Source organism: Typopeltis vanoorti, chromosome 21 (genome assembly GCF_054136105.1).
Source record: "Typopeltis vanoorti isolate ZY-2024b chromosome 21, IOZ_Tvanoo_1.0, whole genome shotgun sequence".
In the NCBI taxonomy this organism is placed as follows: Eukaryota; Metazoa; Arthropoda; class Arachnida; order Uropygi; family Thelyphonidae; genus Typopeltis; species Typopeltis vanoorti.
In genome coordinates this window covers 45,502,722-45,530,042 of record NC_143569.1, presented here as the reverse complement: position 1 = coordinate 45,530,042, position 27,321 = coordinate 45,502,722, and the positions used below count along the sequence as shown (strand labels likewise).

Genomic DNA, 27,321 nt, shown 5'->3' with positions numbered 1-27,321 from the left:
TGCTCTTATTAGTGCTCCTCTTGCAGAGTGCTCTAGGTGTGAGCGTATGGTGACTTCTAGGGATTGGCATTCCTCAGATTCTGGATAATGCAATTGCTGTTGTTGTTGCAAATTTTTAAGGACTGAATGCTTATTCAAATTTCTTCCGTGACTATATTTTTGGGTGAATACCCTAACTTTGGATTTAAAAAGTGACCACCACTCGGAAATTGATTGTGAAGTAGGTATATCTCTGATGAGAGTTTCGATATAGATTTTGGAGGTTCTGAGATATTCTGTATCCTTTAGTAGGCTGTTGTTAAAAATCCAGTATGCTCCTCCTTTGTGTCTGGTGTGTCCAGGAATGCAAATGCTAAGAAGGATGGAATCATGGTCTGATGCATGAGATGGATGGTAATTGACTCTCCTGATGTAGGGTATTGTGTGCATCGAAGTGTAGTATCTGTCGAGCCGTGCCTGGTATAGGACACTGGTAGGACCACCTTTGGCTCTCCAGGAGAACACTTTCTCATGTGGGTGCAAGTGTCTGAAGGTGTCAGTCAGCTCGAGGTCATTTATTACATCCTGGAGAAGCTGAGCTAGTGGGTGTCGATGTTCTTTGGCATTGCTGTCTGTCCATTGCGTTATCCAGAGTGCAGTTGAAATCCCCTGCAAGTATGATGTGGTCATTCACCTTGCTGAGGTGGTTTCGCACAAACTCTAGTACCTGCACTGCAAGCTGTTCATTTTGCGGGATGTATATGTTAATGATATATATTTTCTTCCTTGTCTGAGTTGTAATGAGTGCATATATTGCACACCCAGGAAAGGTATCGATTATTTCTACTTTTAGAGCGCTGTTTTGGTGAATTCCAATGCTGACTCCAGATCCATGAAGTTGTATGGCAGGACAGTGGTGCATGGTATAAGGCCAGTTCTTCCAGTGTTGATATGAAGCTTTGCTGTTGCAATGGAAGTTAGTTTCCTGCAGTATAACTATTTCTGGCCGGTGGGCAAGGATATGCTGCAGGACCAGCCTGTTTCGCAGTGGTGTGGCACATCCTCTAGCGTTTAGTGAGAGAAGGTTTACTGAGGTGCTCATTATTTTATGGTTTAGTTTTATTTGGTGCGGTAATCTTCACTTCCTTTACGGATAGTTACGCTGCCACTGGGATTCAAGCCCGTTTATCAGGTAGTATATCCTTTTCCTGAGATTGGTGGTTTTTCTCCCTCTTTTTCCTGCCAGAATAGTACTTAATTCTTCCGCTGTGTGATAAGGCCACTGATGTCAGTGGTGTAGTCATAGGCTGTCAGCAGTTTTTGTGAAGAGCCTCGAACCTTTTTAAGAAAGCTCTGAAGCTGCTCATTTGTAAGTGGGCCTTCAGTGTGAGGAAGACCTGCATGTCCAGTTTCCTCTTCATCATCTGAGGACTCAAGAAGCTCGATCTCTTCATCCCCCTCTCCAGGCTGTTGGGAGGGTTCCAGAATGATTGGAGACAAAGGTTCCCTGCTGCAGCTGCGCTGGTTTATCTTTGGCTGTTTTTCCGTTTTTGTTTCTTGCTCCTCTTCGTTATTTTTATCTTTATCAGAGTTAGTTAGTTGTCTGTGTTCTGTTTCCTGTTCTCTAGGATTGCTTTTACTCAATGTTGGTGGAGGTTCTTCCGAAAGGTGGGTTTCGTTAGTGCTACCACTTGATTTTGTCTCCACGGTACTCGACTGAGAGCTGTTTCCTTGAGATCTTTGTTGTTTGTTAGGGATGCTCTGTTTATTTGGGGTTAGCTGCTTGCTGCTTCTGATTCTCTGATCCGCTAGGGTTGGTAGTATTGTTAACCGGTTTCTCATTTCTGGATATATACGGGCATAACTTCCTTACATGGCCTTCTTCGTGGCAGTAAAAGCACTGAGCAGCAACAGTAATATAAAAGGTGTAGGGTACTCCGTCTATTTCTGTGTTGATTATTTTGGGTATGGAGCCGATTGTATTGTCGCCAAAGTGCATTAGAGCCTGTCTTCTAAAGCTCTTGATGTGAGCGAATTCAGGCCTAGTTGTAGAGGCGCGTAGCGTTCGGATTTTACCTGTCACTGTGCCGTATTTTGATAGTAATCCGCGAAGCATTTGATGGCTTATTTCCGGTGGGACATTTGACACTGTTACTTTTGTGGGAGCAATTGCGATTGGTGAGACATTCACGTGGCATGCTCCGATGTCTATTCCCTTTTCAATTAATGTCTCAGACCAAGATGCGTTGTTAAAGTACATTTGTACGGTTCCGGCAACTCTTGAAATGTGAGTTATATTTTTGGGGGGAACATATTGGACTACTGCTTCTAGATATTTTTCCAGTGGGGTATTTTCAATTGCGAAAATTACAATTCCGTTGTCTTGGGAAACGCGGTTGGCTAGCTGAACGTTTGTACGCGCGGTGATGGTTGTTGCAGTAGTATTAATTCGCGCGGAGGTATTAGCTACAATGTTGGCATAAGAGACAGAGAGTACTGACCTTTGTCCGTTGTTGTCCGGGGGGCTGAGACTGATGTCTTTTCCTTTTCGAGAGCTGTGGCTGGCGTCTTTTCCTTGATCGGAATTCTGCGACCTTTGACCGATTCCTGCTGAGCTCGGGCATGGACCGGCTGCTGCTCGTGGTGATATGCTGTGGTTTATACTGGCCATTGCTTCTTGCGAATAAGGGGAAACGCAAGCTATCACAATTTCCCGGTACTCGAAGGCATACCGTTGTAACAATAAGCACACGAACAAAGAAGATTTTAAAATTAAAATAACTTTTCCTAGCTTCACAAATTTAGAAAACTAATTTTTTAACGCGATAGATTAGGTGCTTACGATTATGTAGGTATAAATCTTGAAGTTGATTGACGTATTCGACAGTACAAAATACAACTTTAGGCAAGAGCGACCTTGGACACGTCTGCACACTTCAGCGTCGCGAAACTTCATGAACTAGTTCTTAAAAGAACTGGGAGAATGAGTCCTTGACACTTTATCCCGTCATCTGAATGAAGAAAATCTGTATGGATGGGGTCTTATTGAGCTAAAAGCTCTAGTCATGGCTGGGTAACGGCAATAGCCGAGCCTCAGATAAAACTTTATTGGCTATAGCATTGCCATTTGTTACCTTGGAAGTCCGAAAAGGGACTTTAGGTTGTGAAGTTTTCAACCTAATTTTCATGAACTAGTCCTTATAAGGACTGGCTTAAAGGGGAGAAGCAAGAATGCTTTTCATCTTCCCCGTTATCTGTAGAGGACAGTGTAGGGATAAGGTATTATTGAGCTATTAAAGCTCGGATCATGGCAGGAGGGTAACAGCAATAGCCGAGCCTCAGTTAGAACCTCATTGGCTACAGCATTGCCATCCATTACCCATCTAGGGTGGTAACTTCTCCATCTCCATTTTTCTCATGAGCTAGTATTTTCTTGGTTAATAATTATATTTTAATTTAATATAAGATAAAAATGGTGTACTAATAGTAAATTCTAATTAAACTATAATTAAAGAAAATATGAAATACTGTGTATTAATTATTGAAAATATTATAGTTTACAAAATATTATATGTTTATTTCTTCAAAATTGAAGACCATAATCGAAATAAAGATCGAAACGCGTTGAAATGAGACGTCAGTGTCCATTTTTTTTTCAAACAAAAGAGGCAACATTTAAATGTCCCATTTTCTGAGAAGCTAGGTAAGACAGAGTGTTGACGACTACAATATCAAAATTTTTAACGAACCCATATTTGTGAACATAAAAAAGAGGGAAAATATTTAAATAGGACTTCAGATTTATTATTAAAAGAAAAGAATTTGTTAGTCCATTAATACTCAGTATTTTGAACACACTATTAGTCCAACTTGATTACGTTGGCCTCTACCCGTCGCGGTAAACTTCAACAGCATTTCTTTTACTGAGTCCTCTCCACCACGTTTACTGATATAATATGAATTTCATGTGGCTTATCGATTTATACCTGTCTTTATTTTTAGGTTTATCACATAAATTATCACCACCACAATTACACAAACACACTGTTTTCATCTGAATTAAAATTGAAGTATTATGTGTATATTTTATTTTATATTTTATTTCCTTTTTGATCCTCGAAAAAAATTGTTCAACGTTTTTTCGAGGTGTCTTCCTCGATAGATATCATAAACTGCATCTCTTTCCATCACAGTGATCAATTTAACCCTGCTGTTAGTTATTTATCTACAGAATAATAGACTACGTGGATTTTCGATTAAAAAAACATTCCGTTACATGATGGTAACGGAATGATGGACACTCGACGAGTTCTCATGATATACTTCTCCGTTCACTAGAAATAATAAAGACTGATTCCATTCGGTATTAGACATTTGACTAAAATACGCAACAAACACTTCAAACAACAATATTTTAAGATAGTCTGCAAACCGTGCTCTAGAGCAGCGTTTCCCAAACTTTTCTTACGATGGAACCCTTCACAAATCCTGAAAATTTCACGGAATACCTCAGTTATTTTGTAATGTATTAATAATTAATTAAATATCAATTAATTAATTAATTAAACAGCAATTAAACATAAACATCATTAAATTAATTTGTGCTGATTTTCATTGACATATTCCATTCTGATCACATGAGTGAATGCAGACTTTTTTTCCCCTGTGTGCTGATAGTTTTCCGCTCCTTTTGTACATCCTGGAGATCACTTTGTAGGCTGGTGGTGGATGACTCACTTTATTGCGTCACAAACACCTTCAATAACAGATTTCTTAATACCAAAATGAAACAAAATCTTATACTAATTAAAATTTAAATTTGCAGGCCTATTACCTTTAAAAAATCACGGCACTACGGTTTCGAAACTTCGCCCTATAATACGAACTTGTGAAGAATGTATTCAGTATTACGAGATCTGAGAACCGGATACAGACTACTTTGATCTTCAATTTCAGTGGAAAAATTTTCTTTATACTTCCTTGCTGATTGGTCACTAACATTTGCAACACATATGTTATTTCCTTCAGTTTTGAGAACAGAGGATACGCCGACCATTGTTGTAATCGGCTTGCAGGCAATTTTTATGACCAGTCATAAACAGCGGATTCCCTTTCCCGAATGTTGAAAGGTTTCGATGTGTGAAAATTAACGATAATTCATGAATATTTCCACGTTTAAAAATATACGGCTTGGTCACTAACATTTACTACACAGATGTTATTAGGAGTTCTGGGTCTGAGCTTTTCGACATATTCACGAATATTATTCTCCTCAGTCAGAATATTTCCACTATAAAATATTTATTCGTGAAAAACGCTTAGAAAACTAAAATGACAAATTCCAGGAGAACTTCTCTCGGAACACTTATTCACCTTTCGCAGAACACAGTTTGGGAAACCCTGCTCTATAGACCAAACATGGAACTTTTTCAAGCCACTTCAGACCTCCAATAAGCAGGTCAGTGGTGTCACACCAGGTGATGAAATTCATCTCCCACCAAAAGACAACCACAAACATCCAGGCCTTTCGGGATTCGAAACAGCATCCTGTTGGTTGGAGAGGGGAGTATGTTAACTACTCAGACAACGAAAACTTCACCTTCGAAGTCCGTAAAAGAATCAATGCAAAAAATATATATATACGAAAAAGAAAATACAAATAAAAAAATTAAAAAAAAATATATATATATATATATATATATGTGTGTGTGTGTGTGTGTGTGTGTGTGTGTGTGTGTGTGTGTTAAAGATACCAAGTTATTTTAAATATAAACCTGGTTTTTTACTCCATTTCCCAAGTAAGCAAAGAGACAAGTCAGTCAAATTTGCGCCTGCAAGTGTTGCAAGTCTAGCTGACCCTGCACGTAGTGCAAGTCCAAGGCAACTCGTGGTAAAGGTAGAATAAGCTCTGATAACTATTCGTAATATTTACCCTTAATGCAAAGCACATCTCCTGGAGGAGATGTATGATGTTATGTATTAAAGGCAAGGGGCCACTACCCAGACCGGTTTCGATCTTTATTGAGGTCTCATCAGTGGGAGCCAGGCTAAGAAATACTAAGTTTTAAGTAATACAGAGCTTATAAATATTTTACCAACACAAGTTAACATAAGGTGCTTTGACCTTATTAAATAAAAATCTCAGGATGAGATTTTTACCCAAGGTAAAAAACTTTCTACATCTATCTCTCATCCTGAGATTTTTATTTAATAAGGTCAAAGCACCTTATGGTAACTTGTGTTGGTAAAATATTTATAAGCTTTGTATTACTAAATCTTGGTATTTCTAGCCTGGCTCCCACTGATGAGACCTCAATAAAGGTTGAAACCGGTCTGGGTAGTGGCCCCTTGCCTTTAATACATAACATCATACATCTCCTCCAGGAGATGTGCTTTGCATTAAGGGTAAATATTAAGAATAGTTATCAGAGTTTATTCTACCTTTACCACGAGTTGCCTTGGACTTGCACTACGTGCAGGGTCAGCTAGACTTGCAACACTTGCTTGCAGGCGCAAATTTGACTGACTTGCCTCTTTGCTTACTTGGGAAATGGAGTAAAAAACCAGGTTTATATTTAAAATAACTTGGTATCTTTAACATATATAATACCCAAGGTAAAAAACTTTCTACATATATATATACTGCTTTATCATTATAAACGGAACATAATCCTTATTAAATTAGGGCTGTTGAACACATAATACAGAATCTGAGAAGCATCTGGGATGATTGAAATTTTGAAAGGGATCCTGTAGGAAAATGGCAGAAAATTACGAATCATATTTATTATGAATCGAACGTATACAAGAATACATAAAGGTAAAATATTTCCATATAGAATTGCACATATTTCAAAATACTCAGCGCAAGTCACTTATTGGATAGTAAATATATCCTCAATATAATCAAGGGTGATCTTTATAGGCGTGATAATAATCGAATAGAATATATGTGACACATTTTTTTATTTTATCCTTAGGTATTGTAGTTCATGTTTAGCACACATAGAAGTCTTCGTCTTCTGAGCCATCAATGAGAGTGGATGATTCTCTAAACACACAAAACCTCTCATTGTGTTAAGGAACACAACCACCTAACACCTTGGATAATAAATGTCACTAAGCAAATAAATATCACCCATTACCCCGAAGGACGATAATGTTATTTAAATAAAAGTGGTTCATTCAAATAGTCTCTTTTTATCGTTGAAAGATTCCTTAACATTTTCATTCCTGTCTCGTCCCGGATCGAACCTACTGGAAGGACGTCTTGAAGTGGCAACGGAAGATTCTTGCCTGAAGTATGGAGATGCTCCTCGGAAGGATGCCTCCATGTCTTTGAGAGGTACGACCTCTTGTCGGCCCTCAATGGATAGTGACGATAATTCTTCTTCTTTGGCAGGATTATCTGGGATAGACACTGTAAGTAGAATAAATGATTATTAAGCGATTTCTTATTTTATTCCGTTCACCTTATATATTGAATTAGTTTATCAGTGGAAGAGAATTACTAATTTTGAAGATCATTACTGCGCTAAATTATAATAAATGTATTATATTTATTATAATATAATAATAAATCCAAATGGTAGTAAGTGCAAACACACGCACCTTGTTTGTAATAGTTTTCCTTGCAAAGAAAATATCCTTTCAGTGCAAGATAATTTAGTATTATCATTGCTTTGATAAATATAGATTTTATGGGGATTTAAAATTTTTATTTCTATATAAATATTTTATTCATAAAAACTTTAAAACTTTTGATTGATTGATTTAATATTGAGTGAAAATGCTAAAAAAAACTTTGTTGTACTAATCTAACACCTGTTTATAATTCTGTTAACATTATTCTACTTCATGTGTACGTATCAACTAAATTTTATTTTAAGGGGAGCAATCGACCGTGAGATGCGGTGATTAATACCCATGGAGGATAATGGATGGCAATGCTGTTGCCAATGAAGTTCTAACTGAGGCTCGGCTATTGCTGTTAGTCTCCTGCCAAGATCAGAGCTTTAATATCTCAATAACACCTTATCCGTACACAGTCCTCCACAGATAACGGGGAAGATGAAAAGCATTCTTGCTTCTCCCCTTTAAGCCGGTCCTTATAAAGATAAGGACTAAATTTTAAGTTCCGCTACAGCCCGGAATGGATGCATTTAGCCTGTGCGACTCCACTAAAATTCATTTCAAATAAATGAGCTAAAATGGTTTTAAAAAGCTTAATGCTGGGTGTTCAACAGCGTTCTTAGACCTTAGACTTTACGTCCTTGTAGGATATATTATAAAAAATAGATTGTCTGCATTCATTACCATGCAGTTTTTTCTCAACTTACCTACCATAGACTTTTGAGTGTCCCCATTTTGTGTCATGAAAGAAATTCGCAGCCTTGTTACTCTTCGTCTTGCTGGACCTAAAAATGGGGCAGTTGACAGTGTATACAACAAAGGATTCACAGCAGCGTTCAGAGGCAAGACAAAGACAGCCACCCAAGCAAAAATCTGGAAAAATAACAGTATTTATTTATTTATATTATAATAGTTTATCTATTTATTTATCATTCGAAAATTATGGTTAAAGTCACATTTAAAAAGAAAATCGATATCTGTGTAATTATGTAAAGAAAGGAGTGACAGATGAGTATTTTGGAAAACGTTTACTTCGAAAACACAGAAAACTGGGCTATATTCTTTTAGCAAACAGATTTCGAAAGATAGTATACCTTAGTGATTATGCTGAGGTAAGTGTATGCCAGAAATTCTAAAATAAAGTAAATATTAATGTTTCTCGATGAAATTGAAACTTTGTTTATTTTGTGATAAACATCATTAATTATCTTGGCAATTTTAACTTAAAACTCGTGAAAATTAATTAATTTTTAATTTAGATTTAATTTTTAAGCTAACTTCACTCCAACACCAAAGAAAAATGGCACATGGGAGGTGGACGATGGTCGACCGTGAGATGCCGGGATCAATACCCTTGGAGGGTAATGGATGGCAATGCTGTAGTCAATGAAGTTCTATCTGAGGCTCGGCTATTGCTGTTACCCTCTTGCCATGATCAGAGCTTTAATAATAGCTCAATAACACCTTATCCCTACACTGTCCTCTACAGATAACGGGGAAGATGAAAAGCATTCTTGCTTCGCCCCTTTAAGTCAGTCCTTATAAGGACTATAAGGGCTTTCAATACGGTGAGATGCGGTGATTAATACCCTTGGAGGGTAATGGATGGCAATGCTGTAGTCAATGAAGTTCTAACTGAGGCTCGGCTATTGCTGTTACCCTCCTACCATGATCAGAGCTTTAATAGCTCAATAACACCTTATCCCTGCACTGTCCTCTACAGATAACGGGGAAGATGAAAAGCATTCTTGCTTCGTCCCTTTAAGTGAGTCCTTATAAGGACTATTAAAAAAACTTTCAATACAAGTTTGATTGTGTGGTGGCCGGGATAAGAATAGCTCCACCGCAAATCGAAGTGTGTCGTAAAAGGCGACTAAAATGGATGCAGAGTTTCGAAAGTTTTGCTCTCTCTGGTGTCTTCCGGAATTTCGCTCCCGGTGAGGGGAGGGGAATTAGATTTCGGGAGGTTTGCCTGGGAGTGCATATTTTGAGTCTCCGGGGTAGGTGTCCTCCGGCACGGCCCGGTGAGGGGCTTTGTCGGTGGATGCTTTTTCCTGGAATAAGAGCTGTTCTGCTCGGTGGTGGGGGTGCCCCATCACCAAGTGGAGAAAACGCTGAGTTGGACGGTCTTTCGGCCACTATGGAGTGGTCTAGAGATCGTCCTAATTTTTAGAGTAGGCTTTACTTAAAAAAAACCACAAATCCATGCGAGTCGTAAGAGGCGACTAAATGGATGCTGAGTTTCGACAGTTTGTGTTTCGCTCTCTTAAGGTTTTTGCCTTGAGGGAGCAATTTGAGTCTCTGGGGAGGGTGTTCTCCGGCACGGCCCGGTGAGAGGCTTTGTCGGTGGACGCATTTCCCTGGAATATGAGCGGTTATGCTCGGTGGAGTGGAGCCAACGCTGAGTTGGACGGTCTTTCGGCCACTATGGAGTGGTCTAGGGATCGTCCTCATTTTTAGAGTTGGCTTTACTTAAGAGGCGTAAGAGGCGACTAAAATGGGACGCATACTTTCGAGAGTTTAGCTCTCTTAGGATTCTTCAGGAATTTTGCTCCGGTGAGGGGGGGGGGCTTAGTTTTCTGGGGGTTTGTCCTGAGAGAGCATTTTGAGTCTCTGGGGAGGATGTTCTCCAGCGTGACCCGCGAGGGGGCCTTATCGGTGGATGATTTTCCCTGGAATATGAGCGGTTCTGCTCAGTGATGGGGGGGCCTTACTGAGTGTAACCAACGTTGAGTTGGACGGTCTTTCGGCCACTCGTGAGGAGTGGTCCGGGTGATCGCCTAATGTTTAGAAAGGGCTTTACTTATATACCAGCCCACTGTAGCCCAAGCATGTCGTTCGAGGCTACTAAAATGGGTACCCAGGGGGGTAATGGATGGCAATGCTGTAGCCAAAGAAAGTTTAAAATAGGCTCGGCTATTGCTGTTAGCTTCCTGCCATGATCAGAGCTTATAGCCCTATATTATTCTATCCATACATTGTCTTCTACAGATAATGGGGAATATGAAAAGCATTCTTGCTTCACCCATCTAACCAAAAAAAAAAAAACGTTCAATACCGAGTGATTATTGGAAGTAGTGGAACTAAATCGCTTAGGATTAGTAGGTAAGAACTGACTATAAGTCCGCACATCCCTGATGCAAGACCCGACTAAATGTGTATTATATTGTCGTTGTTATTTATTATTAGTCAGCAGTAAACTGTATCTTCTTTTCTTGTTCGGTAAACTGGCATGTATATATGGACATATCAATCTACAGTCCCCCCCCCCCTTCCTAACTTTATCCACTGAATACAAGAAAATGTTGTAATTGTGTCTGTAGGGCTGTTGCAGGTCATTACTTCTACTAACCAGTGCCAAAGTTCCTGAATGATGAATTTCCTAAGCACTGGATTTGTCCACAACCTCCAGCAACCGGACCACTACTCTAATGGCCGATGAGAATCTCATATCCCAGTACGTGTGACAATTCCTTGCGGGGATTATGTCAATGAGCATTTCTCTGAATAGCACTAATGATGCACTCTTAAGGCTGCTGTCAACACGTCATTTCAGTCAATTACGCCTCCCAGTTCTGAGACGGTTGTCCTATGACATGTCGGTAATTATACGTTGTCATCATAATGATGGGTGGAGTACAAATATTTGAGATCATTTCTAATGATCTACAGTGGGACCCCAACATCCGATACAAAACTCCTTGTATGCTCAAACCAATAATAAATTGATTTCCTCCAATTGGTTCCAAACTTCCGACAGGCGACCTTAGCAACAAGTAAAGTAGGTATTTCTTAGATATTATACTTTATTGTTTATATTAAAAATTAATTTTTCATAGCATTTATTTAATAAATAGATGCTGTGAATTCCAGTTTAGGTCATAAAACTTATTATTTTCTTTTTATTTGTGCATAAATAAGCTCAGCGTCATCTCTACGTGAACGTCAGCCAACTGCTCATTCAGCATATTACTGAATGCGCTTCTTCAATATTTTCTGGAATAACTTCGGCTAGAGCATCTCTAATTTTGTTTTAACTCTTAGTGAGGACGCTTTCGATGCGTATTAAATTTATTATAAAATAAATTATTAAATGTATTATACTATGCTTACATTATTTATCGTAGGATTAGACTGACCCGTTTCATATTTTTCCACTGAAAACGAATCATTGAACCAAATTTGGCATTCCATAAAACACAGCTTTTACTCAAACTGTCGTAATGTCATCACTTACTTATTATAATAGCATGACACGCATGCGCAAAGCACAAAATTCTGAGTTAGTGAGGTTAAGTATTATTCGCATTGAAGAACGTTTGCATTCAAAATACTGGGATTGTATTTTGAATACAAAGATCATAGAATACAAATTAAAATATTAATTTTAAAAATCTTAAGGCTAAAAAGTTTACAATTTTTAAATTTATATAAATAAAGAGACTACTTGTTAAGTAGTTATTATAATTTTCGATTCTTTCAAGGGGTTATTGCAATCAGAGACCAAAGAACTCAGGTATATTTTTTGTGTATTTTTCTGGCCAGTTTTTCTATTTTTCGGGATGAAGACCCAAATTTCCGAAGGCAAAATAATCCAAAATAATCCGTAATAAAGGCTGTTCGCCTAGATACAGATTGATCTTCTGAAGTTCCCTTTTAAGGTGCTTCTCACTTGTAATACGTAAGATTATTAAATTTAATTTGTCCAAAGATTATTTTTAAAATTATCGACCATCTAAATTTTGATTTAAACTATAACAATTTAGTCCCATTCAGTGCCTGTAATTATACAAGAATACTGTTGTGAAATTCACTTTTACGACTGTCTCATATAACATTCATACTTGTTGATATACGGGACAAAGAATATTTTAATCAATCCATAATAATAATGGAAATCTAACATCATTAAGGCCTTCAAGCGTGTAGAGATAAAAGAAGCAATTAATCTTTAACGGTGTAATTATACACATAAAAACGTCTTTCTTGTTATTTTGTTTTAAGGAGGTTTAAGATGATCACATTCTTTATCTTAAACAGATTACTAATAATTAACCACGGCCGTGATTACAAGTAATTTAGTCATAAACTAAATGCTTCCCAAAAGGAAAGAAAATTAATTAAAAAATATTACTTCAGGTTGATTAATATCTTGGGCATCATCTAAATTAAAGAAAGAAATTAGCTAAGAAAGTTTCGATCGAAACATATTACTTTGAGACGGTTTTACTTATTTAAAGAACGCGATTTAAATAATTAGAAAATATATCAAATAACAGAGAATGTTGAAATTATTTTGATCGATTTTTTTCTTTTGAAAGCAAATCTCTGAAAAGTGTAAGAGGAGATTTCAATCTTCGACGATTAAGCTAATATAAAAGTTTAAAAAGTTGTGTTTATAAGACCAAACATTTGGGAATAAATTTAAAAAGAAAAATCGAAAACTGTTGGTTCTGTTTCTCTTACTTACTTGGGTTGTTTAATTCAGAAAATAAATGAATACGAGATATTGTGGTTGTTTGGAATCGCCCAAAACCGACGTCTAAGATTAGTATATGCTGTTTATTAATTGCATTGTGTTATTCTGGGTCTGCCTGTTTTGTCGAAGAGACTTACAAGGTATTAACAGACATCAAAGTATGATAAACAGTTACAGCAAGATTTGGTTGAATTGCAAAATCATTAACTTTGTTGATGTTGTATTTAGTCTGTAGATTATAATCTGGTCGAAATCAAGTGGGCTGCTTTTCTAGGACAGTCTTATTATTCTTCTAGTGGTACACAAATGGGAGTATCTTTTATTGATTCATGTGACGTGTTCCTTCAAGTATTACGAGTCATTAGAGAGATTTTCCCTAATGTATTTAACTTAAGACGTATTTCATAGTCTTCTAATACTGATTACTAGTTAAAGTATGTTAATAGGATCGTACATATGCAATTACTGTATCTAAATCCGACTTTAATGAGCACAATTTATGATAAAAAAAGAAAAGATTAGGTAAAAAGCTAATCCCTGCCACATTTTAGAAAAATTTCTTATTTAATATCATGTCCATAATCAGAGAATGATTACCCACATATTATTATTTTTTTTCCAGCCACCGTTTATCCAATTTTGAAGCTTAGATTTCTGTCCGATGTATCTTTAATCTGAACAATAAACTTGTTTGCATAACTCCCAAACAGAAGAGGGTTACCCAAATACTGACATGATGTGTACTAAGCTACACTCCTTTTTGTTACGGTTACGTAACAAAAAGGAGTGTACAGTTATGTTAAATGTAGTTAACTACATTTAACGTAACTGTACAAAACATAAAAAAAGGAATTATGGATGTTAATCTTAAATATTTAAAAAAAAAGTGAGAGAGTGCATTTGTCTTTTCTGATTTCATTGTTTCTCAGATTCTTCTCAATCGTATTGCAAGCTTAATTAAACAAGAATGCACTCTAGACAAAGTAGTGTAGTATTAATGTTGTTTGGACTGCATTTAGCTGTTTCTAGGTTTCAAAGCTGGCAGACTATCCATGAAAAATTAATTGAGTAAAACAGAAATATAAAGTGCTGCAAAAATGACGGATTCTTCCTTCTTACTTTTCATAACTAATAAATGTGTTAAAACGTTCATTACGAATAGTTAAGTATCAATCGCAAATGAGCGTGACCATACACCTATATACGTGTGGAATTGTGCTACTAATATCTTGGTCAAAGACCATGTCCTTTCTGTTAATAGACAGAAAGGACATGGTCTTTGACCAAGATATTAGTAGATCTTTGCAAAATAGTTCTTTGAGGATTGTTGATCAACATCTGTTGAACGGCAACCTTACAAATGCTACCGATTGACAAGTACGTAAAACGAACGACATTCATTCGATATTCGTTTATCTACGGTGACTGAAGAAAGAAATTTGCAAGATGGCAATCATTGATAAGTTAGACTGTTTCTAGCCTTTAACTTTGTTAATCGGCAGCATTTGCAAAGTTGCAGCTCTACAGATGTTGATCAACAATCTTCAAAGAGCGAACACATCTATACAACAAGTGTCTGGAATTACAGATATGTCTAGAAAAATTATGTATCTATATCGCAACATCATCTTGAACTATAAGGATGATTGGTTTTATACTTTTTTAATAACCTCTACTTTCTAATGAATTTTTCGTCCCTCAGAACAGGAAAAGGGACCCGGCAAACACACGCTGCGACAGTCAAAAAATACATCCCTGCCCCAAGCGGCTGGCTCGGCGAAGAATTAGATGCGCGTTTACGCGTAGATGAAGAAGATACAATTTAAGTTAATTTGACTGCAGTCGAAAACAGCAAAACGGAAAAAAAAATATCGTTACCTTAGATTAGAGTATCTAGTTTAGATTAAAAAAACGTATAATGTACCTATCTTGTTTTTATGGATAAAATTATGAAAGCTATGCGAACCTCCGTAGCTCAGTCGCTATAGACGAAGCACTTTGGTCGGAAAGACCTGAGTTCGATTCCCATGCTTGACGTGAAGAACTTTCATGCGGTCTCTTTCGATAGGTGAGTTAACCGTTCTCCTACGGCGGTGGAGGTTTTTTTTCTCCCGGCTACTTGAGTATTTCATCCTCCAAAACGAGAAAACAGGTCCCGTGAACACACACAGCTATAGCCATAAATCCTTATGGCAAGGAAGGCAACGGGAAAACACCTTGCGTCATATCTCCCTAGTAATTAGTTGCAACCCTCTCAATGGAGAAGATTAGGAAAGTTATTGTAATTGATATAATCGTTTCCACTTTACCAACTCCTGTTGATAGAAATGAATGGCTGGATTTGATAGCTGACTGAAGGTTTGTCCGTTATGATGTCATAAAATGAACAAAGAAATAATTAAACTTTTTTTGGATTGTTTTTCTAATATGTTCTAATAAAAATAAGTATTAAAGATTAAATCAAAATTAAAAATTAAATTTAAATAAAATTAAATTAAAAGTACAAATTAAATTAGCAAATTCAGCATAAATATCAAAGATTTCCATTTGAGCTTAACGCGTATTGTCGATATTAGAATCGGTTGCATAATCCTAAATGTAGATAACCCTACAGCAAGCCATATATTATATAAGTAATAGAAATTCCTTACTTGTTGTGGAATGAAAGCTCCATTTAGAGAACTAATACCGAGTAGAATGATGGGCATCCAACAGCAGAAATCAGTTAGGACTATAATCATCATTCTCCTAGCCATTGTTCCGTCGCCTCTAATTTCCCTTTGCCTCACTGCTAACTGGGTTTTCCGTGCCACTACAAACATCCATAAATAGGCAATGGCTATGAGAGTAAAACAGACAAAGTTCACTGCTAGAAACACGAACACAGAATATTCCCACCCACTTGATCTTTCTGGTGTTATATGCAAAGCCAAACACACTCCTGACCGGCCGTAATAACTCGCGAAATATTTCAAGTCAAAAAGCGGAATTCCCGCAAGCAGGAGAACTCCGATCCAAATAGAAGCCATGATCACTCTCGTCTGTCTCATTTCGAGCCTCTTCAAGTGAAAGGGGAAGATGATGGAAACGAACCTGTCCATTGTGATCACAGTTAGCGTAAATACGGACAGCTCACTAGATAAGGTTGACACAAAGCCTGCAAGTTGGCACAACTGGCTGCGTCTCCAAGTGGTTTCGTATATGAAGTATACGCCTCGGAAATAGGTGTCAACAGATGCTATCAGAAGTAAGTAGATGCCCATTAGAAGGTCCCCTATAGCCAAGTTTGTGATCAGGAAAGAATGTACCTATTAAAAAAAAATTCCCATTAAATACTTGTTATTTGAAAAAAAAACCAAAAAAAACTTTAATTGTTATGTAAGTAAACAACCTTTTGCATAAACATAAAACAAATACATAACAGTAACCGACCGATAAATTTTATACTTACTTTATTGCTAGTTTTGTATGCCGATCTCCAAACAATTACTAAGATATTTCCAGACAAAGCCATGACACCAAGCACCCATATGCACATTCGAAGAACGAAGTTGGACATTAAATCTTCGCAGGAAGAAAATTCGTCAGGTTCTGGGAAGCAAGATTTTACGGAAGTAGCCAAGCAACAAAACCGAAATTCATCCGTAGTTCTAGGAAAGTCAAATCCCAAATTAAATAAATCGCATTAATATTACAATTCAATTTTATTATATGTAATTTCAGTTTATTGGATTAAAATATATTCATTTATTCATTCATTTACGCTATTCATTTATTTATTTAGAAATCTACCAATATATTATTCATTTTATACTAAATTCGTATTTATATAATAATAAATATAAATATAATACAGCTAATTAATTATATTTAATCTAGAAAGATTTCGTCTTTCCCTATATTAATCTCAATAATCGTCGGCGAACTATCCAGCATACTTTCAACTCTTTTTTCAAATTATTTTAAAATATAGCAATATTAATAATATAATTCTGAATTCAATAATTGACTATTCAGTATAAGGAAAAACTTTCCGCAATTGTTTTAAATTCATATTTCATTTAGAACTTTACATACTTTATATATAAACGCTGATCGACTATGTTCGTAACTATTTTAGAGAAAAAAACTGGCTAACTTCCAGATGGTAACAGATGGCAATGCTGTAGCCAATGAAGTTTGGCTCGTCTATTGCCGTTACTCCGCCATGACCAGAGCTTACAGCTCAATAACACGCTATCCATACATTTTCTTCTACAGATAACGGGGAATATGAAAAGCATTCTTGCTTCACCCATCTAGTCAAGAAAATTAAAAAGTTTTTTTTTTTAAATTATGTTCGTCACAATATATTTGTTATTTAGCTCATGTTTTGTTTTCCATTGTGGGTAATTTTTCGCTGCATTTTGAGATGTAGGTGAGTTATGTATTTGATTCAACTTGCGTTATAAATATTTTCATAAAAAAAGTCTGAATCTTAAGTATGTATTTAATTTAACTATTTTGGTTTTTTACAGTTATAAAGAGCATCACAAGAAAAGAACAGTTAGCTTGTTTTCATTGTTTTTCAATATTCTTTCTTCAGTACTGAACGAAAATGTCAGAATGAAAGAAAAGTGTTAAATTGTGAATTGTTCTTACTTCTTCGTCGACAGCTTTGAAAACGCGTTTTAATTTATGTCGTTTCGTATGTTTACTCGTCCAAACAAGAAAGAAATGCTAGTTCTATGAGCAAAGTATAGGGAGCAATGAGCAGGTGGAAAGATTTATTTTAAAAAAATAAAGACAGGCGAGCAGCTTTACAGAATTAAGGAATTCTTTCAATGAATATTTCATTTTAAAGACCATGTAATATCGTATCAAGAAGATTTTTTAAAAGAAAAAGAAGAACGCAAAATAAGATGATTCATATCAAATGGATTTTTTTTCGAGAAAAGCGAGAAAAAAAGAATGTAACTTAAATTATGGCACAGTGGAATTTAAATTAGGAATTTTAAAGTCAAATATTCTTTAATTTTAATAAAAAATTCAAGACGTTCAAATTACAATAAACAAGAAATATAATATTTTTGCCAGCAAAGAGGAAACAAAAAATAACTTTTAACTGCATATTTTTTTTTTAAATTAAGCATTCAATGCTTATGTTTTCGGTATGGGAGTTTTTGTTTCAGATTTCTTTCGAACTCCAGCTGTCGAGCTTATTTTGGGTCACCGTTTAGGGCAGCGTGTAGAATATGGCAAAATCAGATGATTATTAGTCAGCAATATATTATAGCCAAAAAAACTAAGAGACTGTGAGGCCAGTGTATTGTCTGCTATTGTGATGTTCAGCGACGGCCAATCATCTGTCCGTTTTGGGGAAGAAGAAACAGGAATATCATAGAGAGAGAAATCTTTTCCTCCCTTATGAGGCTGGTTACTCATCTTCACTTGAAAATCCCTTATAAAGATTCCTCTTGTCTCTGAGGGGATATAAAAAACTTGTCAATTGAGGTGAATTAGCCGATTTTATACAGCGGTGAATGGTTGCTTCTTCGAGGACAAAGGGAATTTTTTATCTTGTAAAAAAGACAAACCCGCTTAGGAACACACAAGTTAACAGATATGATATAGTGGAGCTGAAGGTAGTATTCCAGTTGTTCCAAATACTACTTGAGTAATACATACAAAATCGCATACAAAAACCACTTGGATGCGATTTAATTTCGAATTTCTGTCAGAGAAAAGAGAGATAAGGCATCTTTGAGTATTTTGAACAGTACTGTTCAGCAGTTTCTGATATTTCATTGTGAACAAATCATTACATTTTATGTTTCATTTGATACAATAGTAATAATATTTAGTTAATTAAATATGACACTTACAAGTGATGGAGAGATGGAAGTCCTTGGAAAGTTTTACTGCCCATTACAATGAGAAGGTTTTGAGAAAGGTCTCTGCAAACAGTTAGAAAAAAAATTAATAATGGAAGAAGTGCACTCTATGAGTTTTCCATACGATTTACAGCAAGATATGTTAAATTTTATTAAATCTTATTGTTGTGCTTAATGCCATCTTGGCTTTATATTTAATAACAATAATTTGAAACAATAATGCAAAGATACGCTCAGAATAATAAATTATATGAAAAGAAAAGTTCATAACTTACAATGATATTAAAGAAGTGAGTCCATTGAATATCCCATCGTGAAGGTACTCAATGCGATTGGACGAAAGGTCTCTGCATGAAAAATAACACGAGAATAAATACGAAAATAATTGCACTGATGATTTCTAACTGACAAAAGATCAGGTGGAGTTAAAATGTTTCAAGTAAATCGAACACGCCCCACAACTTCATTATTTAAGCATACAGTTGATTATTCATGGATTCTGTTGGAATGTCTTCATAGATAAAAGGGTAGTCATTATAGACATTGATGGATTAATGAATAATTCAACGTCAGTCCAGCAGTCATCAGACATCCAAAGTTGTATAGAAGTTGGAGATCTGCACATTGAAGTTTCGAATGTCATTTTTTAAAAGTCATTCTAAACTTCTTTTTATTTATTTTGTAAATAAGTTATTTCGTCTCTTATAAATCATCAGACATCCAAAGTTGTATAGAAGTTGGAGATCTGCACATTGAAGTTTCGAATGTCATTTTTTAAAAGTCATTCTAAACTTCTTTTTATTTATTTTGTAAATAAGTTATTTCGTCTCATAAACAGAGGGCTTGAAAGGACTAAAATAGGCTCGTATGACGAAATGAGCAAATATTTTAGAGTTATTACTCAAAAATATTCGAGTAACTTAAAAAGGTATGAATATATTTCAGTTATTCAAGACTGAAATTAATTTTCCTGAAACTAATTTCTTTCTGAGGAAATTTAAAAGGATTAAAATGCATCGGGAATGTTCAGAATTAATATCGAAGGAAGAAACTAAGGCCAGAATTAGTCATTATATTATATTCATTGCATTCGTTTATAGGTCGGTTGGAGACGACTTTTTTGTTCTTTTCTTTTTCTTTTTCTTCACTGAAAGATTAAAAATTGAATCGGAATGACAATGATACTCTGCACGTTAATGCAAGAAATATTAAAGAAATGAACTTCGACTTTAGGTAAGTTTACCTAAATGTAATGTAATACCTAAGTGAGTTTAATAAAGGGTACGAAAATGCAACTGCAATTCTACTAGTTTTTTTTTTGACCTGTTAGAACCACTAATGACGAAGATGATAGTGATGGTGTTTACAGTTAATTTATCCGCAAATGCCTTAACACAGTCGAAAACAAAAGTCTCTTTAAAAGACGACAGGTTAAAGTAAAACAAAGAATGAATTAATACTTCTATTAAGAAGACATTCTGATGGCGAAAATTTTACATTTTTGGTTAAAGGGACGTAATGCTAATCGAACTACTGCTATTTATTTTTTCACATTAATAATCCAATGATTTCTTTGTCATAACTCTTTTTCTGCGTTTCATGACTTCTTCCTACATTTTCGAAATAAAAATGAATATTTTATGCAATAATTAGCAATGAATAATATTCGATCTGAAAAATGTACAAAGCATATATCTAGTTTTATTAAATATTTCAACATGTAACTTACAGAATCACAAGAGATCTCAATCCTAGAAAAGAATTTCTTGAGATGTTCATAATTCCCTGATTGCTAAGATCGCTGAAATAAAATATAAAAGAAATCACGTGTTACGTTTCTTGTTTTCTATACATGCCAATATAGGTACAAACGTATGATACAAATATGACAGCTTTACAGCTAGAAAGATGTTGTATTTTTTTTACATTTGTATTCGATTAAATGGCAAGAACTATACGTACAAGTAAACTGTAGCATATAACTATACGTACAAGTGTCCGAAAAGCGAAGAAACACGGGGATAAAGTTATTTTAAATAATATGCTAGTAAGATTTTCAGTTTATTCAAAGTTCAAAATGAAGTGCATCTGCAGGAGCTCATTACTATACATATTAATTTTGCAATATTAATTCAGATATACTCCTTAGAATATAGAGAAACATGGTATTTCGTATGCAAATGTGTACGAATGAGAACAAACTCAACATATTAATCGAAACAATATTTGATATTTTGGGAGTTCATGTCTCTCATCATCGGCCTTTATAGTATAAAAGAGTGCTGAGAGTTAACAAGTAGTGAGAGGGGAAGAGATCAAAAGGTAGAGTATGATAGTAGAAGTAGTGAGAGGGGAAGAGGTCTCAGTCTACCAATTTAGCTATATAACCGCGAGGTTGTGGCTAAAATGCCTTTAGACATCACTCTCATCACCTGACTAAAAAATGTTAAAAATAAAAACTAAACGTAAATTATCCAAAATAAATAAACAAAAGAGACGTAATGATCACAAAAACATAATGTGTTAACTAATTGATTAGAGAATCAAATGAACAGAAAAAAAAATGTGGAAGAACCTGGCCTGAGTGGTACAACTCTCAAGGAGCTGATAAACCGTCTCGATGTTGGCCTTCATAGCTCGGGTTTAATCAGATCAATCCCCTCCTATTTGTGAGTTATAAAACCAAAGAATTATTTTATAAAAATAAACAAGGTTTAAATTGTCCCGGCGAAATAATACCAAATACAGCAAAGAAATAATTCTTTCAATGTCTTTATAACAAATAAATGAATATTCGCTCAATGTCCTTATAAGGACTGGCTTAAAGGGGCGAAGCAAGAATGCTTTTCATCTTCCACGTTATCTGTAGAGGACAGTGTATGGATAAGGTGTTATTGAGCTATTAAAGCTCTCATCATGGCAGGAGGATAACAGCAATAGCCGAACCTCAGTTAGAACTTCCTTGGCTACAGCATTGCCATCCATTACCCTCCAAGGGTATTGGATTGAATGAATCAATCACTGCATCTCACAGTCGATTGATTCCCCCATCCATTGAATTCCGCTCAATGTCCTTATAAGGACTGGCTTAAAGGGGCGAAGCAAGAATGCTTTTCATCTTTCCCGTTATTTGTAGAGGACAGTGTATGGACAAGATGTTATTGAGCTATTAAAGCTCTGATAGAAAGCAGTGTATGGATAAGATGTTATTGAGCTATTAACGCTCTGATCATGGCAGGAGGGTAACAGCAATAACCGAGCCTCAGTTAGAACTTCATTGGCTACAGCATTGCCATCCATTACCCTCCAAGGATATTGGATTGAATGAATCAATCACCGCATTTCACAGTCGATTGATGCACTCCCGCTCAATGTCCTTATAAGGACTGGCTTAAAGGGGCGAAGCAAGAATGCTTTTCATCTTCCCCGTTATCTGTAGAGGACTGTGTAGGGATAATGTGTTATTGAGCTATTAAAGCTCTGATCATGGCAGGAGGGTAACAGCAATACCCGAGCCTCAGTTAGAACTTCATTAGCTACTACATTGCCATCCATTACCCTCCAAGGGTATTGGATTGAATAAATCAATCACCGCATCTCACGGTCGATTGATTCCTCCTCTCACCCCGGCTCAATGTCCTTATAAGGATAAGGACTGGCTTAAAGGGGCGAAGCAATATTGCTTTTCATATTCCCCGTTGTCTGTAGAGGACAGTGTAAGGATAAGGTGTTATTGAGCTATAATAAAGCTCTGATCATGGCAGGAGGGTAACAGCAATAGCCGAGCCTCAGTTAGAACTTCATTGGCTACAGCATTGCCATCCATTACCCTCCAAGGGTACCAATTTTAGTCGCCTCCTACGACATGCATTAGCTACATTGGTGCTATTCTTATCCCGGCAACCACACGGGGAATGGCTCAATGTCGTTACAATAAACTGTAATATGAATAAAATTATACAAATAAAATAATGGTGCCATCAATATCTGTTGAGAAAAATGTAAATGAATTGTTAATTTAATTTTCTTTACATTTTATTCATTTGAATATTATAGATAGCAATGTTTTCTATTATGAAAATATTTATTGTATGAAAATGAAAATCTAATTTATTTAAATCATTATAATAATTTTTTTCTATAATCTTGGCTATGGGTAATTTTTTTAAACATTTCAGAAGCTTACTGAAATTTTTTTTTTTTTTGAATTTTCATTATAAAAAGTGTACGATAATAGTGTACTAAATGTGGAATACAATTATAAAGATGAATTATCATATAGTATTATTTATACGTTTATTAATGAAATAGTAATAATTGTTATTGGATTTAGGTAAAAAATTTTTTTTTAAAAAAAACAACAACTTCAGTTTACCTCCATATAATTAAATTATGAATTCGGAAAAAGCATTTTGATTTATGAGACGCCGATTATTTACATCTATGAGTTATTCGGAGTTAATTAATGACGTATTTTATTAATTAATTAATAAATAGAATTTTTGTTTTATTTATTCAGTACAAATATTAGTTTTTATTATTTTATTTACTTATTAAATTTTTTCTTTATTACAGTTTTTGATCGTATTATTTATATATTTATTTAATAAATTTATTTATTTATAAAATATTAAATAATTATTATTGAAATATATAATCGATGAAATAGCCACCATTTATTTAGATCATTTTAGATTACGAATTCAAAAGAAATGTTTAACTTAATGAGATTCAAATGAATGAGTTATCTTGCATTAATTAACGTTGTATTTAACGATGTAATTAAGGTATATTTGATTTGCTAATTAATTGAGGTGAATTTGATTCTGTTAATTAAGATAAATTTGATTTTGTAATAAATTAATGATTTTGATTTTGTTAATTCATTAATTCAGATACATTTTTAATTAGTTTATACACTTTATTTTATTGTAATAATTGACTGCAAATATCAATTTTATATATTTATCTATTATTTACTTTTTAATTTATTTTATTGGTACATATTATTAGTCTTATGGAAAAGTAGCTTTTCAGAAATTTTATAGACCCATCATCAAAGTTAAAATATTTATTAAATTAAGGTACATTTAAGGATGTATTTATTTAGAATATTGAAGATTTTGGTTTCAAAAATGACTGCCTTTTTTTCCAAGGATATCGAAGAAAATAGTTCTGTTGCAGACTTCATTTTGGGTAATTTAATATTTTCCACTCCTTTGTTCACTGTGTGAAGTTACAAACAAGGAAACCTGGGGAAACTCGACTTCCACAATTAGTAATTACAAGTGACCTCAAATCAGGATAATTGTATCTGATGCTTATATGAACATGATATTAATTATTTATTCATATTAAATTATGATCAGTGAAAAATATAAATAATGAATGGCATATATTATCGACCGATGAATACATTGTGCAGTAATTGTAAAAGATGCCGCTTTCTGTTTATTGTTAATCCACGTGGTCACATTTTAACGAGAAGTGACTGTTGTGTGGGAATAATTTAGACTAAGTTAATCTGATACTTAAGCGGACACGTGTGGAAACCCGAAACTTTGGAACATCTTCGGGAGTAATTGATGTGATTATAGTGCACTCGTGTGTCTGTCCTGAGATGAAAATACTTCGCCGTGTTGGGCATAATTAATAGAAAGGCGCTACCTTATGAGTTTCGAAGGTTGAATCAGAATCCATAACAGACGTGGTAATTAAAGAACACCGCGTTCAAATTCAACCATAAAAATCTTCAGTGTTGAGATTATAACACGAGAGCTTCCTGATTATCTAATAAACTAGATAAATGACGCAACAAAAGTTTCCATCATGAAAAGAGTAATGAATTATTATCATTCGGCGATGATAGCCCATACATACGATGCATAATTTACTGAACGAGTCTGAACTTATGACTTCTTTCCATCGTAAATAAATAAATATCTGAGAAAACAAGTTTCATTCACTGAGACCGGCTGCAACTATAATATATTTTATATTATAACGATATCTACTTAACTCTCTTATACAAGACTGTTAATGAATTTGGTGTTAGAATAAGCTGTCAGGTTACTATAGAAACGATTGAATATATCTTATTAAGTTTTAAGTAATGCTTTCTAGGTCAGTTTCTCAATGTTAGTGTGTTTTGCGGATTCTTAAGATAGCAGCACGGTATAATACACGTGATATACGGCGTTGCGTATATACGGTAACTCAGTATCATTGGGGTTGCATGTGTTGGTTCCGTGTGTGTTGTTATATTCAGTGTAAGAACAACCATTAAGGCAAGAGGTTTAAACAGCCTTGCATCTCGAAGAATATCTGACTTTCATTTCCTAGTTGGGTCATAAATTCCGAGAAATTTTTTTATCCGGTAAGCGATGTGCATTTTTGTATTTGTTATAGATTTTAATTAACGAAAGAAAATTAATAATAATAAAAAAAAACTAGCTCTGTTTTCATCTCATAGGGTGATTGAGCGCAAGGCAATTCAGCAGTTTCTTATAATTTAAGAAAACTATGAGTCGAAATCTAATTAAAGTACGCGAAACTTAGCGGTTTAATTAAGTATTGTTTCAAGACAGTTCATTTTAAATGAAATGTCTTGAAGAATAAATAGCGTTCTCTCGAATGATTTTTTCCCTTCTTTTAGTTATCATTTTTAGATATAAGGAGTGAGGTAGCAATTATCAGAAAAAAATATATAAAGAACTTGTGCATCTTGTTTAGTTTATCAATAGGAAGAAATTGTATAGGTGATAAATAGATGAAATGATTCTCCTTTTTTTCCGAAAGTCTTGCAAAGAGAAATATCTGTGAAGAAACCCACGCAATTTATTTGGTTAGAAGCGCTCTTAATGATCAGTCTGTTGAGTACTTATTCTTCGGAAAAAAACTGGATAGTGTGGCTGAAATGTATGGCAGCAGATGAGTACTCAAAGAAAATTGAAGCACAATTCCCATAGAGATTTGTTTCTTTCTTTGAGCAGACAAGGGGGGGGGATTAGTTTAGCAAAATTGCATTTACATTTTTAATTCCTTTTACCACATTGTGATGATAAAGTTTGCAAATTTCATCAAATTTGCTTTTGTTCTATGATGAATGTGATATGACTTATATGTTGCATTGTTTCAATGGCAACAGTAGGTTTCAGATATATCCACAAGGCGACAGAGCAATCATCTATATGTTTACTCTGTCAGTATTATAATATCCTAAATAAGTTATATATTTTTTAATTTCTTTAGTTGTTTCTGCGTGCAACATCCCTTAAATAAAATACAGTGTAATTAAAATAACATTAATAAAAACATAATATAAAATATGTATGTTAGATCATAAAAGAAACTAAATACAGCAAATAATAGAATATATCCACAACTATAGATGGAAATAGAAATGGAAACAGCACATTGGAAGAATGAACAATAGTAGAATCACCAAACAAATCCTTGAATAAAAATCCGTGAGGAAGAGATCATTTGGAAGACAATATAAAAGATGGAATGAGGCAGTAACAGGCCCCGAGGCCTAATATAAGATAGGAAGAAGAAGAAAAAGAAGAAGAAGATGATGATGATAAAATATATAACATAAATAATATAATGCAGGGATTCTCAACATATGGTACGTATACCACTGGTGGTACATGAGCCACTGTCGGATGGTACGAAAACAGAGTATAAAATAAAAGGGTAAATAATTTAAATTTAGATTTAAAAAAATTTAAATCACACAATATAGTATAATAAATCTAGCCTTAATAATGAAAGAGTAATACTCCAGTCATATTGCAATGCTATTGACTTACTGGGTGACCTGTGGTACTCCTAATAACTATTGCAACTAACTGCATTTCTGCTGCATGCTAGGTGAAAGGCAGTGTACGAATTTCTAACATATATTATTGTATATTAATACAGTGCGCGCGCGCGCGCGTGTGTGTGTGTGTGTGTGTTCTACCGCCGAATTTTCTGAATTACAGTGTTAAAAAATATCGAGAGTTCTCAATATTAACCATCCATGGTTTTCTCTCTGGGGAAAAATTTACTCTTCTTATATTTCTCAACCATCAAACTTGCTCCAGAAAAGATCTAGAAAAATATTCTCTACTTGGTAACTGGATTCGAACGTAGTTGGTCTTTCTTCTGAAGAAAAATTGAACGTTTTGCCTACTGGTGACCTCATGATGTTATGAGGTCACCAGTAGTCAAGAGAGAAGAACTGAAGAAATCAGAGAGAAGAACTGCCTCGACATCATTGGTGTTATCGAAACAAAGAAGACAAAACAAACAGACAAAATTCTTCTAAATATAAGATAAATTCAGGCAACAACGATTAGGAAAAGGAATTAA

The 27,321-nt window shown here is 34.8% G+C and overlaps 1 protein-coding gene across 5 annotated transcripts in view; it reads right to left on the bottom strand.

Annotated features, from left to right (window-relative positions):
• Positions 1 to 6,745: 6,745 nt before the first annotated feature.
• LOC150094818 (G protein-coupled receptor GRL101-like) overlaps positions 6,746 to 27,321 on the bottom strand; it is a 56,308-nt gene continuing 35,732 nt past the window's right edge. For 4 of the 5 annotated variants that reach the window (XM_090411029.1, XM_090411031.1, XM_090411032.1 and 1 more), the window contains 7 exons: positions 20,693 to 20,764; positions 19,239 to 19,310; positions 18,955 to 19,026; positions 16,542 to 16,740; positions 15,742 to 16,398; positions 8,323 to 8,484; positions 6,746 to 7,399 (listed from right to left, as the gene is read on the bottom strand). In XM_090411029.1, the coding sequence (XP_090267155.1) occupies positions 7,142 to 7,399; positions 8,323 to 8,484; positions 15,742 to 16,398; positions 16,542 to 16,740; positions 18,955 to 19,026; positions 19,239 to 19,310; positions 20,693 to 20,764 (1,492 nt within the window). In that variant the 3' untranslated portion in view covers positions 6,746 to 7,141. Of the gene's footprint in view, positions 7,400 to 8,318; positions 8,485 to 15,741; positions 16,399 to 16,541; positions 16,741 to 18,954; positions 19,027 to 19,238; positions 19,311 to 20,692; positions 20,765 to 27,321 lie in introns of all 5 variants that reach the window. The other variant, XM_090411028.1, reaches the window with a different exon arrangement.